Genomic DNA, 15410 nt, shown 5'->3' with positions numbered 1-15410 from the left:
ACATTTTAGAATGTTAAACTCGTCGTGTCTGTGCTCAGTGCTTTCCTGAATTGTCAGCTGCAAGAAGCCCTCGCACGAATGCGCATTTGTTTTGTTTTTTTCGTCGTTCGCATGCTGAAAAATTCGCTCGCAAATGCGAGTGAAATGTGCGCATTGTAGAGCCCTGGGTGTGACCCCCTTGTGTAGCAATAACTGCAATTAAACGTTTCCGGTAACTGTTGATCAGTCCTGCACACCGGCTTAGAGGAATTTTAGCCCATTCCTCCATATAGAACAGCTTCAACTCTAGGATGTTGATGGGTTTCCTCACATGAACTGCTTGCTTCAGGTCCTTCCACAACATTTCGATTCAATTAAGGTCAGGACTTTGACTTGGCCATTCCAAAACATTAATTTTATTCTTCTTTAACCATTCTTTGGTAGAATGACTTGTGTGCTTAGAGTTTTTGTCTTGCTGCATGACCCACCTTCTCTTGAGATTCAGTTCATGAATAGATGTCCTGACGTTTTCCTTTAGAATCCGCTGGTATAATTCAGAATTCATTGTTCCATCAATGATGGCAAGCCGGCCTGGCCCAGGTGCAACAAAATGGGCCCAAACCATGATACTACCAACACCATGTTTCACAGATGGGATAAGATTCTTATGCTTGAATGCAGTGTTTTCCTTTCTCCAAACATAGTGCTTCTCATTTAAACCAAAAAGTTCTATTTTGGTCTCATCCATCCACAAAACATTTTTCCAATAGCCTTCTGGCTTGTCCACGTGATCTTTAGCAAACTGCAGACGAGCAGCAATGTTCTTTTTGGAGAGCAGTGGCTTTTTCCTTGCAACCCTGCCATGCACATCACTGTTGTTCAGAGTTCTCCTGATGGTGGACTCATTAACATTAGCCAATGTGAGAGAGGCCTTCAGTTGCTTAGAAGTTACCCTGGGGTCCTATGTGACCTTGCTGACTAGTACATGCCTTGCTCTTGGAGTGATCTTTGTTGGTCAGCCACTCCTGGGAAGGGTAATAATGGTCTTGAATTTTCTCCATTTGTACACAATCTGTCTGACTGTTGATTGGTGGAGTCCAAACTCTTTAGAGATGGTTTTGTAACCTTTTCCAGCCTGATGAGCATCAACAACGCGCTTTCTGAGGTCCTCAGAAATCTCTTTTGTTCGTGTCATGATGCACTTCCACAAACGTGTTGTGAAGATCAGACTTTGATAGATCCCTGTTCTTTAAATAAAACCGGGTGCCCACTCACACCTGATTTGTCATCCCATTGATTGAAAACACCTGACTCTAATTTCACCTTCAAATAAACTGCTAATCCTAGAGGTTTACATACTTTTGCCACTCACAGATATGTAATATTGGATCATTTTCCTCAATAAATAAATGACCAAGTATAATAATTTTGTCTCATTGTTTAACTGGGTTCTCTTTATCTACTTTTCGGACTTGTGTGAATATCTGATGATGTTTGAGGTCATGTTTATGCAGAAATATTGAAATTTCTAAAGGGTTTACAAACTTTCAAGCACCACAGTATGGAAAATATATGGAATTGTGTGTTAAATACAAAAGTGTTAATCAAAGAAAATGGTTAATATTGTAGGTTTTTCAAAGTAGCCACTGCTTGTCTTGATGACAGCTTTACACACTGACATCATCTTAACCAGCTTCATGAAGTAGTTACCTGGAATGCAGTTCAACTAATAGGTGTGTCATGTCAGATGTTAATCAGTTGAATTTCTTGCCTTCTTAATGTGTTTGATACCTTTAAGTAAAGAGAAATGACAGTCCATCATTACTTTAAGAAATTAAGTGTCCTTTCAATTAATTAAAATAAAGAAAAAAAAAACACTGAATTAGGTGTGTCCAAACTTTTGACTGGTATTGTGTAGACAGTCAATCAGGAAGATTGGATTCAGATCAGATGTGCAAAAAACGGATTTGGACTGACAATCTGAACATAGCCTAAGCCGCATACACAGTACAGTATGAGCAGAAAACAAACCTCATGAGGGTGCATGTGGACTCATGAGCACAGGGCGTTGATGAGCGCTTGCTTGACTGTCCTTACATGTTCACGACTTCCAACACTCGCTCAGTTTGAATTTTGAGATTTTGGAGATGGGACAGTGGCTGGTGATTTCTTTCATTAGTCACTTTGGAATTGCTCCAGAGTGAAATTTAAAAAATGTGAGAGTTTTGAAATGTGATATTTTCAGGTCAATGTTCTTTTGCCTTAATTTCATAAGACATCAGATTTATAACATGTCCGAACTTAATGACTGCTTGGTTTCAGGTGTTCATAAGGGAGCTCATCTCAAATGGTAGTGATGCACTAGAGAAGTTGCGACATAAGCTTATTACAGGAGGTGGAGATTCTGAACCTCTGGAAATTCACCTACAGACTGATGCAGCTAGAGGCATTTTAACTATTCAGGTGTGTTCAACTGTGAAGATGTTTTCCTACAGGAAGTATTATTGGAGTGTTTGCTACATTATATACAGATATGATAAACTGAATGTTGAAAAATTTTCATTTAGGACACTGGCATTGGGATGAATCAACAGGAGCTGATTACCAATCTGGGCACGATTGCTTGCTCTGGCTCTAAGGTTTGTTGCATTTCACACTAGGCCTGTCACGATGATAAATTTTGTTGGACGATATATTGTCTCAAAAATTATTGCGATAAACGATATTATTGTTGACGTCTTTTCAAGACAATTTTATGCCACTAGTAAAATAATAATGATCATGCAAATACACCCTTTCAAAGAACAGTAAACTTTTAATTAAATCAACTTATTCAGTTCAACAGTGGAACGTAAAAAATATATAAATATAAATAACCTACAGAAATAAAACAACAGTCAAACAAAACCACTCACAACAAAAACAATAAATAAAATACGATCTGTGGCTCTTAAAAATTGCACTTAAGTAAATATTAACTTGGCACGGGGTAATAAAACAATATTCTTTTCTTCACAGGCAACGTTCTGCCAATCCAGTTTCTCAAAGATTAGTACCCAGATAAACAAAAAGTGCAAAGTAACAATGTATTGTCAGCTGCCATTTGGATAAAAGTAACAACAATTAGAATGAGAACATGTAGGCAAGGGCGTAGGTTTGGTATTAACTTTGGTGGGGACAAAAACCCAATGCCAACTTCAGGTCAACATTAGAGGGTCGCAATATTTTGCTCCGTTGTGTTCCACCAAAAGAGTATCCATCATCTCTCCAAAGTCCAGACTTTTAAAATTTGAAGTTCAGAATTGTAGTAATTCATGAATAATAATATGCAATTCATTTGATTAATTGCAAATCTTGCATGTGATGTTTAACTTATTCTACCAATTTGCAAATGTGTTTCACAAGTGAATAACGCATTGACTGTTGGGAGGGAGTATGTTCCTTTCCCTCATAAATGGAAGTAAAACACATGGAGCCTTAAACACCTGCGCTCCATTAGGCTGGCAGGGGGAGTAGGCTCTCTTCTGCATGATCTTTAACTAGTTTTAGAATGCTAGTTTCAGCTGATATGTGATTGATCTAACGGTAAAACAGGACGAGGTCTCTAGAACTTTTCTGACACATTGAAAGGTTACAATTTTACTTGGCAACAGAATGTATCTAAATTCTGATTCATCATTCACTGGTTTTCTGCATCTACAGTCATGGAAGCGTCCTGCAGCTGCATTCAGTCTTTCTTCATCTTCTTCCACTGCGTCTCACATCCTGCAAGCTCCCTTAGCTTTCGGAGTTTCTTTTCTGTTGTAGGGGGACCTCGTCCTCTGTGCTTGAGGTCTGCCTTCAGCGTGCTGAGCACATTTACACAATGCCTTCCTTTACGGGCCTTGTATCTGCTGGAGCCTAATACTGCAAATTCCAAAGCTTTTTGCACAGGTATGTCTTGTGGCATTCTAAGGATCTGTCCAAACATAGACCACCTGAGTTGATCGACTTTTATGGAGAGAGGTGTTGTGTTGCAGATTCTGTATAAGGTGTCGTTTGTTACCATACTCTTAGGCCACTGATGACCTGTGATAGCACGCAGGAGTTTACGGTGGCAGATGTCAAGCTTCTCTATAACTGCCTTTGGTGTTGCCCAGCTGTTGCAGTTATATAGCATGATGGAGACACAACAAGCATTGTATAGCTGTAGCTTCTTTGCCAAAGGAATCCTAGATCTTCAGATCCAAATCTTCCAGAATGATTGAAATACAATGTTACCCATGATGCAACGTGCCTCTACATCAGCAGAGCTACAGAGGAGGGAACCCAGGATTTTACTTTTCCTCCATTCCTCTTCTCCTCGTAGTGATTTGTCGTTCTCATCCTTGTCTGATGCATCAGCCAGGTAGACATGAGTGAACTCTGTTTTACCTTCGTTCATGAACAGGTTTGAGTCCTTTAGGTTTTTGGCAGCAACAGGTAGAAGTCTTTCTAGTGGATCTTTTTCTTCGTCTAGGAAATCCACATCGTCTGCATACTCCATTTCTAGGGGCATGCCCAGTTTAGAGAAGGGTGGATTAGGTCTCGTGGAAGATCTCCGTACAGTTTCTAGTGCAGCTGCAAGGTAGCAGGTGAACAGCACTGGGGACAGGCTGTCTCCTTGTGGCGAACCGATGGTTGTTTCAAAGTCTGCCGAGTGTGTTGATCTGACTTGTACCTTCAGCTTAGTACCTGACAGCAGTAGCCTTACCAGTCGCACTTCATCGTCGCTGCACCCAGCCTGGTTTAACACTTCTAGGATTTTCGAACGTTTTATAGTGTCAAAGGCACGTGACATGTCTATGCCCATTTTGTGGAAGTCCCAGTGTTTGGACATGACAACAGAGATGAGCATGCGTTGGGCCCACACAATGTCTGCACAACTATGTCCCCTTTTGAATCCACTCTGATATGGCCCGGTGAAGTTGTCAATTTTGTCTCTGATGCGGTGGAGTGCGACAGTGGACAAAATCTTCCGGATACTGTTCAAGAGGGCAATAGGACGCAGGTTTGCAGGTGGACCAGGTGGTTTTTGGGGTTTAGGCAGAGCAATGAGTGTTCCTTCACCGATGGCTTCTACTGGATGGTGGTGTACAAAGGCATAGTTCAAGAAGGATGTGAGACTTGGGGATATAATGTTGCTCTCATATTTGAATAATTCATTGCTGACTCCGTCAGGTCCTGGTGAAAGCCCATTTCTCAAGGATTTTATGGGCTTCTTGACTTTATCCTCTGTAATTGGGGCTACAAGAGGCCTAGGGTTACCTTGGAAAGGTTCTAGTTTTTCTCCGTTTGGGTCAGTGAATTGCTGTAGGAACCAGTCTCTTATTGCATCTGCCTTGCCCTTGTCCGTGGCAATAAAGTGACCTTAAGCATTGTGAACTGAGAGTGATGGAGAAGTTCCAACTCTGAGGGTACGGATTGCCCTGAACATTTTGCTGCAGTCATTTGTGGAAGAAATGTCGTCTACTAAGCCATCTGCTCTTTTTATCTCAAGTTCTTTCAGTTGTTTGTTTATCTGCCAAAGGATGGTGTTACATTCCTTTCTCAGGACACTTTGGTCTTTGCTCTTCCCTGTTTGGTATATGCATAGTCTTAGGGCTTTTTGTTTCTCTGACAGCTCTGCAACTTGGGGGTCTTCAGTATGTTGTCTGTGATTGTTGCTCTTAAGCACTCCTAGGGTGTTGGCAGCAGATATATGCATGCACTTCAATAAGGTATCCAATGCTTTATTTGGGTTGTTGTAATAGTGTGCGTTGGCCACTTGATTTTGTAGGTCTTCCCTATATTGTACTTGGGTGGTGGGGTCAGTTGTGAGCCTTGCGAGGTCATATCTGACCTGGCCTTTCTCTCTCTTCTGTTTATGGACCAGGTAGGCGTTTTCCATTCGGATACGTGTTACTACTGGCTTGTGGTCTGAATTGAGGTCCGTGCCTCCATAAGTGCGGGAGTCTTTCAGGAGTGGTTTGCAGTTCAGTTTGCATAGCACAAAATCTGTCTGGTTGAAGACTGCAGTTGTGGATTTTGAGTCTGCTGTTCTCTTGGGAGTAGCAATATGTCCAACCCAAGATGTACGGTGGCGGGCAGGATGTTTAAATGCTGTGTTGGTGGCGAATAGATCATGGGCACTGATAAAAGATGCTAGTGCTTTGCCATTGTCATTTCTTTTACCCATTCCATATGAGCCTATGCACAGATTTAATCCTGCATCGTGATCTGTCTTGCTTAGTTTCCCAAGTTTGGCGTTGAAATCGCCACATACAAACAACAGCCATCTTGAAGGGATTTTGATAGCATTACTTAGTTCATCATACAGTGATTCCACAAGAAATGGATTTTCTTGGGCTCCTTTTGTTGTTGGGCCATAAACGTTTACAATGCGGCATTTGGCAGTCTTGCCATTTCTTAGTGGAAGGGACAGGTCCATTGTGGCAATGCGGTCACTAATGCGCCCGTAGTTGAGGATGTGGTTTTGTAGCCTTGGTCCTGTTACAAAGCCCAACCCGTGGTGGATGGTCTTTTTCTGTTCCATAAGGATCAGTTTGTGACCTGTTTGAAGTTGTTGTTCAGATTGACTGACTGGTTACTTTTGTCTTTTGGATGCATGCAATATCGATGTTGTAATATTCACAGTCTGTTCCTAGTGTCTGTCTGTCTTCGTGGGAGATGTCAGACCTCGCACATTCCATGTAGCAAAAGCAAATTCCGTGGGGAGTGACGGTGCCCGAGGATGCCAGACACAGCTTCTTGGATGAAAAAAGGTAGACATTATATAGTCCTCCTTATGCAGTTGTCAGCTCGCAATCCTTGACGACGTTAGCTTCCCAGCTGCGTTGGTACTAATGGGGGGGGACCTCGTGAAGGTGTCGTCTTCCTCCCCTGAATTCTGATTGGTGGTTGTTATATTATTGCCCTTCTGTTGTCTTCTTGAGCCCAGAGGGGAGGGAGAGGAGGGAGTGATGGGGTTCTACTGAGAAGTTTTTAGCCTACCGTTTTCAAATGAACCCCCTCGAAAACCAATTAGTTCAGCGTATGTGTGTACTTGGTATGTGACGTTTTCAAAAGAGAGGCGGGAGTAAACAAAAATTTCTGATCAAGAAGGCGGAGGCTGTTTTGCTTATTACGTGAAAAAGTTTGATATGATTGTTCATGGCCCAGAAACCTTTTAATGTCCACATCACCAGTGGGTGGTTGTTTACATGTGTCATGTTACACGAACTTGGTCAGGGCACTCTGCAGGTCTTAACTGAAGCACTTCAAATTAAGGGTTAGCGGGCTGCTAAAGTTTGCAGGCACTTCACAAGCAAGACTAGGTGCAATATTAGCCAACATTAGCACAATTTGATATGATTTAATAATGTCTTTGTGACCTTAATGAACACCAGTTGTTGTCAGTATCAAGTCGGATTGTTATTTACATGCCACACAAACTTAGAAAACAGTCATATTCATATGTTGTCGTTTTTACACACTGAATATGAACTGTTGTTAACTGATTCATTTTACAAGCTAATCTAACGTTACATTCCTCAAGGACCGTTTGCTAGCTAGCAGCTGGTCACTGCACTGCAACCACACTTGCTAATTGACATGGTAGCTGAACTTGCTTGCTGTTTTCACGACCATGCCCCCAAAGCGAATATTCATGAGCAAATTTTGCATGGTGTTTCACCCAGTGGAAACCTACAGTAACCATTTGTGTACCACGCACGGGGTGTGATTCCCCCCCCCCCCCCCCCCAAAATCAGAAATATTGGTTGGGACACGACCGTACCCAGTTCTACGCCTATGGTCTGTACAACAGAGCAATGTGTTGTCTCTTCCCCATTCAGTGGATTCCCTGGCTGGATAACTGTTGCATGCTGGGAGGCCCTGCCTCTGACAGAGAGCCGCGTGAGATGACAAACAGCGCGGTGTTTTATTCAGTTAATGGGTCAAGCTAATATTCTGGCAACTTCCCGATGTAAATGCCAAAATCGCGGTAAAAAAAAAAAATTAGTTAATTTTCATTTACCTTACGATAAGTCGGTATATCGAATATCGCGACAGGCCTATTTCACACTGTTGTCTCTCTCATCAGTGGATTTCTCTCAAAACCCTCTTTACCATATGATGATGATATTGTATTGTATTGCTCATGTACTGTGTGTTCTGTAGGCCTTTTTGGAGGCTCTTCAAAACCAAGCTGAGGCCAAAAGCTCTGTGATCGGGCAGTTTGGTGTTGGCTTTTACTCTGCTTTTATGGTGGCGGACAAACTAGACGTTTACTCTCGGAGTGCAGAACCTGGTGTTCCCGGATACAAGTGGTCCTCAGACGGGTACAATACAGAGCACAGATCTATGGTGTAGGGTAACAGAGAGAAAGCAGAAGGTCCCATAAATATGGTACATGAATGAAACATTTGAATATCTCTTTAATTTTGTTATCCAGTTTCTGAATTTTAGTTAATGAGAACATGTTAATCCAGTTCACTTCAATTTTATTTATATAGCTCTTTTTAACAATTGATATTGTCAGAAAACAGTTTTACATTTAAATTAGTCCTTAATGAGCAAGCCAGAGGCAATGGTGGCAAGAGAAACCTCCAAGGAAGAAACATTGAGAGGAAATCCTCTTCTGAGTGACACAAGATAGTGTGATGAGTCATTACTCGTCCATAACTGTATACTATAGAGTCGCACAGTGCTATGTGTGTTGAAATGATCATGAGTAGGAGCATCAGGGTAATTTTTGATTTCAGTACATTTTTAAGCATTAAAGTTATTCACTGTTTAATGATTGGGACTTCAATGTAAACTATTTTTAGCAAGTGCAGTCTTTAGGACATCCATACCTATCTTTAAGGTATCTCTGTGGTCTTATCTACAGCAGTCTCACAGCAAACATAGGGTTTAAATGATTTTGTAAATCATCACATACTGTTTTTATTTATAACAGGGTTGTACAGCTTTTTCTTGCAGTATCATATACACTGCCTGACCAAAACATTTTTGCCATTTGGATTTAAATAAGCAGGTACTGAAGGACCTTTGATTGGATAATTACTGCAGTGGTTAATGTTTTGGCTGGCAATGGTTCTTTTAACCCAAACTGATGCAGTGAGTTGCTTCTCATTTCTTTAACGACCATGTCAGAAGATGTACTCTGTGGTCATGGAAAAGATGTTACTGTATTTCAGAAAAGTGAAATTATTGGCCTGCATCAAAGCTTCTTTTTTTTTAAATAAATAAAAATGATGCAACTCTGGACAGAAATAAATGTTTTGATGTTGCATACAATTGTAGAAACAATGGCACAGGTGATTGTGCGCCATAATCAAAGCTAAAGGTGGCCCATACAAATATTAGCATGCGTTACTTTAAAAAAAAAAACTTTTTGGCCAGGCAGTGTATTGTGAATTATCTCTAAATATTGTGATTTTGTTCTTGAGAGCTTGTATTTTTATTTTTTTTCAATAGATTCCCTAAAATGCTGTCGTATAAATGAGATGAGGTACCGAGTTGAAAGTTTTTGACTAGGGTAGTCTGTTTTCGATATTTAATGTAAATATCAGTATTAAGTGTGTCCTCCATAATGAGTGGGTCCTATCATGTTCTGATTAACCCCTGTTGAATCTAGGATGGGCACGCAGTTCTCAAAGTCTCTTGTGGATCCAAATAAATATTGAACAATTACTGCTTTGTTTTGATAATCTAGGTGTGCCACAAAAAATAAGTCTACCCATTTGAGTCCATCAATTATTATTTACAGACCCCTGAGGTCATATTCTGAATTTCATTCTGAGTTTGGGGATTTCATCTTGAACCTGGTTGTCTCAAGAAACAAAGCCTTAGTTGTTGGAGACTTTAATATTCACTTTGATAACCCGGAAAACCCTCTGAAAGCAGTGTTCGTGTCCGTTCTAGATTCAGTATGGGTTAAACAGAACGTCATAGAACCCAGTCATAATGGTGGTCACACACTTGGTCTAATATGAACATTCAGATTAAATATTGAACATATAGTCACACTTCCACAGACTGAAGCTACCGTACCTCAGATCATTATCTCGTCTTATTCATAATATGTCTGAGCAACAATATATGCACCTTGCCACACTACTGTGTCAAACTTACATTCACATCAACTACTGCACAAAGTTTTATAAATAGTCTCCCAGAGTTATCAACTTTGATTGGCTCACCATCAGATTCCACAGAACTTGATCAGGCAACTGAATGCTGAGAGTCAGTGTTCTACTATACTATTAAATAACTTGGCACCACTGAAAAGAAAAATAATTAGAGAGAAGAAACTAGCACCCTGGTAAATCTCACACACCTTAAAATTAACCACTTGAAAATTGGAACGTAAATGGCATCAAACAAAAATGGTAGTATTCCAGTTAGCATGGAAGGAGAGCCATCTCAACTATAGAAAAGCTCGGAGTGCTGCTAGATCAATGCATCTCTCCACCTTAATAGAAGATAAAAAGAATAATAGATTCTTATTTAATATTGTCGCAATATTAATGAAGAATAAGACCACCACAGAAACATCAATATGTAATAGCAATGACTTCGTACTTTTTTTTTCAATTGTAAAATTGAAAGTATCTGACAAAATTCAAACTAATGTAAGGCCAGACAATTTAGGTAACCCTGTAGTTAACAATATCACTATATCAAATCAGCAATTTAGAATGTTTTCCCTTAGAGCGACTAACTTCACTAATTTCCTCATCAGTATCTTCAACTTGTGTACTAGATTCCTTACTGATATGACTCTTCAAACAGACAATGCTGGAAGCAATCAAACCTCTTCTAAAAATAATCAATTCTTCCCTTAGCACTGGCTTTGTACCAAAATCATTTAAACTAGCAGTAATCAAACCTCTGATTTAAAAAAAAAAAAAAAAAAACTGACCTCAACCTCTGTCAGCTGTCCAATTATAGACCAATATGAAACCTCCCCTTTATCTCAAAGATGCTCATATGTACATAGGAATAACATCCGTGGAATGTATCAGACAGGATTTAAACCTCATCACAGCTCAGAGACAGTACTGGTTAAAGTAGTAAATGACCTACTATTGGCCTCTGAACAGGATTGTTTCTCAATGCTTCTGTTGCTTGACCTTCGTGCAGCTTTTAACACCATTGATCATACCATTTTCCTTGATAGACTGAAAATTGTCAGCGTTAAGGGAACAGCCCACTCTTGGCTCAGGTCTTATTTAACTGATTATCAGTTTGTTGATGTAAATGAGGAATCTATGTATACTAATGTTACGACCCTGGTGCTAGGGGTCGTGTGGGTGCGTGTGGGTTTTTTTTTTCCTCTCTCTCTCTCAGGTGGACGCCCTTTCCTCTTGTACGCAGCTGTTCCCACTCACCTCGTTGAGGGGCCGTGTTAAAAGTGAGAGGGAGACGCCTTTCGAGGGAGTGTGTGAGCCGGCGGTCTGTGGCGGTGACAGTTAGGAGAGAGAGAGAGTTGTGAGCTGCATCTAGCGAGAGTGGGCTGCTCCTTTAAGGGGAAAGGAGCATGCGTAATCCCGGATCTGTTTGGTTGTGGTTTGTTTGTTGTAGTTTTGGTGAGAAAACTTGACTCTTGTGTTTGTTTTTCCTTTGTTTGGAGACCAGTAACTTTAATTGTTTTTTTTTTTCTATTTTGTGAATAAAAACAGTTTCCGTTTCGGCCCTGAGTCCGCCTCCTTGTCCTCTTTTTCCTCCCGGGTTTGGTTTATCTCTGTTGCTTCCCCTATCCCCTATTTTGCTGCGGGGAACGTAACAAGTGGGGGCTCATCCAGAATATCTCCATCGAAGGAGAGGGTTTTGGTTGTGGATCACCGGCGTGTGTGGTTTTTGACAGTCTCCCTGGTTGAGATAGGTGAGTGTCCAGCTAGGCTGATTTCAGTCTTTCCATCAGGCACTCGTTTATTATTTTGCCTTTTTTGTTTTTGGAGTAATCCTGGGTGGGGATATACTTCCCTGGCGGGGGTAGGCGTTCGGGGCTCTGGCCGCCGAGGGATAGCCTTTAAAGTTGCCTCGAGCCCGGTACGCTCCGAGAAGATTGAGGTAGGTGAAGTTTTGGTTAGGTAGGAACCAGGGGTGAACTGTTAGCGGGTGGGTCTGTTTTGTGTAGTGGGTTAGTTGTGCTTTTTTGTTTTGTGGTTGTAGCGTTACTATTAGCCGTGGGCTAGGTTGGCTGGGGGAGGAACTGGTTAGCCATGGCGACATTTGATGTAGCGACGTTTGCAGCCGGTCCTACGTGGGGTCAGTCGGAGGAGTGTAGGAAACGGGACTTATTTGAAATCGCCAGGCACTATGGTGTCTCCATCCCGTTTTCTCTCCATAAGTGTGACCTGAAGGCTGCGGTTGCGGAGTCTCTAGTGGCTAAAGGGGTGCTTACCCTGGCGCCCGGGCATTTCCCAAGTGGTATCGGGGAGACAAATGTTGCGGTGAGCCACCCCTCTTCTCCTTTGGAGGAGCCGGCTGAGGCCCAGCCAACTGGGTTGACTCCTCGCTCCAGTGTGCTGGGGGAAAAGAAGCCGGTCACTCTGCCGCAATTTGACCCCTTTTCAGTCGAGTCCTCCCCTGGTTCGAAGATTGACGCTCGGCTGAAGATTCACCTCGCTCGCCTCCAGCTGGAGAAGGAGGAGCGTGAGAGGGAATTCCAACTTCGGAGGGAGTTGGAATTGAGGAAACTGGAGGCAGATATGGCGATTAAAATGAGGCAGTTGGAACTGCAGACAGGGTCGGGGGTGGTGACTAAGTCGCCGCCGTCTCTGACCGGAGGGGGCTTCGATGTGAGTAAAAACATTCCCCTGGTCCCTGTTCCGCGAGGCAGAGGTTGAGACCTATTTTAGTGCATTCGAGCGAATCGCTGTAGCATTAAGCTGGCCACAGGAGGTGTGGGCAGTTTTGCTACAGTGCAAGCTAAGTGGTAAAGCCCAAGAAGCTTGCGCGTCGCTCTCGGTTACTGATAGCCTAGAATATGATAAACTTAAAGGAGCTGTCCTGCGGGCATATGAGCTGGTGCCAGAGGCTTACCGCCAACGCTTCAGGGGGCTCAGGAAAAACCATAGCCAAACTTATGCCGACTTTGCCCGGGAAAAGGGCGTGTTGTTTGACAGGTGGTGTGCCGCATGTAAGGTTGGGGATGTAGCCTCCTTGCGGGAACTGGTGCTGGTGGAAGAGTTTAAGAACTGTGTTTCTGACCATATTGTTACATACTTAAATGAGTGAAAGGTGTCAACACTGCAGCAGGCTGCGGTGCTGGCAGATGAGTTTTCGTTGACGCACAAAACCAACTTCGACCGGCATGACCCCTTTTCCACCCGCACCTTTTCCCGCAAGGCTGTTGACTCGCTGGTGGGTCCAGCTCCCCGTGCCAGTCCACCTGCTCAGGGCTCAAGAGGGGGAAAGCCCTGCTTTTATTGCCTCAAGCCGGGCCACCTGGTCGCTGACTGTGAGGCGCTGAAGCGGAGGCAGCGGGGGGCTGCACCGAAACCATCAAAAGGAGTGGGTCTGATTAAAACGATGGCCTCGTCACTGATCAGTCAGTGTCCTGCCATACCTGAGTCAGATGAATGTTTTAAACCATTCATTTCTCGTGGGTTTATGTCACTCATGGGTAGAGTGGAGGATCAGTGTCCAGTTACCATCCTCCGTGACACTGGTGGTTCCCAGTCATTTATACTATCTAGCGTTTTACCTTTGAATAAAGAGTCTGCCTGTGATGTGAGTGCTGTGGTTAGGGGGATTGGGATGAGTTTTGTGCCTGCGCCCCTCCACTGCGTCCATGTGCAATCACAGTTAGTGACTGGTTTCTTTTCGGTGGCTGCTCGTGCCTCTTTCCCTATAGAAGGTGTTGAATTCATTATGGGAAATGACTTGGCGGGTGGGAAAGTTTACCCTTCTCCAGAAGTCGTGAGTGTCCCTATCTCTGTTCATGAGCCTGATGTCTTAGCTGAAAAACACCCAGATGTGTTCGGCATCAGTGTTTTGACCAGAGCTCAGGCCCGTAAGCAAGGTAAGGAAGTGAATCTGTCTGACTCTCTGTTCGGTACCACCCTGTTTGAGGACAAGCTGCCCCCTTCTGTTAAGTTGCCAGGGTTAGTAGAGACGGTTACCACTCCTGATGTCACCCTGCCACTAAATCGGGACGCCCTTATAAAAGCTCAGAAGGCTGACCCCTCTCTGAAAAAGTGTTTTGCTGCTGTTGGTGATGGTAATCACGGAAATAAAAGAAAATCATTGTACTTACTGGATGATGGCTTGTTGGTGCGGAGGTGGGTTCCTCGACCGGGAGGGGTGGATGAGGACTGGGGGTCGGTCCATCAAATAGTGATTCCGGAGGGTTGTAGGCAGCATGTGTTGTCGTTGGCCCATGAACATCTGTGGTCTGGTCACCTGGGGGTGACTAAAACGTATGATTGGGTCCTAAAACATTTCTTTTGGCCCGGAATGAAAGCGGACGTAGCCCATTTTTGCCGAACGTGTCACACATGCCAGATAACTGGTAAACCAAATCAAAAGGTTCCTCCAGCCCCGCTGTGTCCCATTCCCGCTGTCGGCGCGCCGTTCGAGCATGTTATCATAGACTGTGTGGGTCCCCTACCAAAAACTAAATCCGGTAACCAGTTCCTATTGACGGTGATGTGTGTCGCGACTCGTTTTCCTGAAGCCATTCCCCTCCGGAAAATGACTGCATTGGTGGTGAGTAAAGCCCTCCTAAAGTTCTTCACCACTTTTGGCCTTCCACGTATCGTGTAGACGGATCAAGGCATGAATTTTATGTCAAAAGCATTCCGACAAGCCCTGCAGTCCTTGGGAATTTCCCATTCCGTAGGTAGCACTTACCACCCAGACTCACAGGGTGCGTTGGAGCGATGGCACCAAACTCTAAAATCGATGTTGCAGAAATATTGTTACAAGTCCGGGAAAGATTGGGATGAGGGGCTGCCGTTTATGCTCTTTGCTATCCGTGATGCTAAGCAGGAGTCACTTGGGTTTAGTCCGTCGGAGCTGGTGTTTGGCCATGATATATGTGGCCCCTTAAAAGTGTTGCAGGACCAGTTCATGACCAGTTCCCCTCCTAAAACCAATGTTTTAGATTTTGTCACAGTGTAGAGCCCGATTACATAGCGCTACTTCACTGGCAAGGGAAGCCCTCTCCGCTTCCCAGGAGGATATGAAGAAGCGGTATGACCGTAAGGCGGTGGTGCGCCAATTCCACCCTGGTGATCAAGTGCTTGTGTTGCTACCGGTGCCTGGTTCTGCTCTCACCGCCCGGTTTCTAGGTCCGTATGTGATAGACAAAAGGGCATCGGACACGGATTATATCATCCGCACCCCTGAACGTAGACGTAAAACACGACTGTGTCATGTAAACATGTTAAAACCTTATTTTCCCAGAGACCCATCTC

The 15410-nt window shown here is 43.3% G+C and overlaps 1 protein-coding gene across 5 annotated transcripts in view; it reads left to right on the top strand.

Moving 5' to 3' along the window:
* trap1 (TNF receptor-associated protein 1) overlaps positions 1-15410 on the top strand; it is a 180997-nt gene that overhangs the window by 80829 nt on the left and 84758 nt on the right. For all 5 annotated transcript variants that reach the window (XM_060901426.1, XM_060901425.1, XM_060901424.1 and 2 more), the window contains 3 exons: positions 2302-2442; positions 2547-2618; positions 8158-8318. In XM_060901426.1, the coding sequence (XP_060757409.1) occupies positions 2302-2442; positions 2547-2618; positions 8158-8318 (374 nt within the window). The remainder of the gene's footprint in view (positions 1-2301; positions 2443-2546; positions 2619-8157; positions 8319-15410) is intronic.

Source organism: Neoarius graeffei, chromosome 20 (assembly GCF_027579695.1).
Source record: "Neoarius graeffei isolate fNeoGra1 chromosome 20, fNeoGra1.pri, whole genome shotgun sequence".
Lineage (NCBI taxonomy): Eukaryota > Metazoa > Chordata > Actinopteri > Siluriformes > Ariidae > Neoarius > Neoarius graeffei.
Note: the sequence above shows the minus strand (reverse complement) of the source record. Positions and strands in the feature narration are given on the sequence as shown.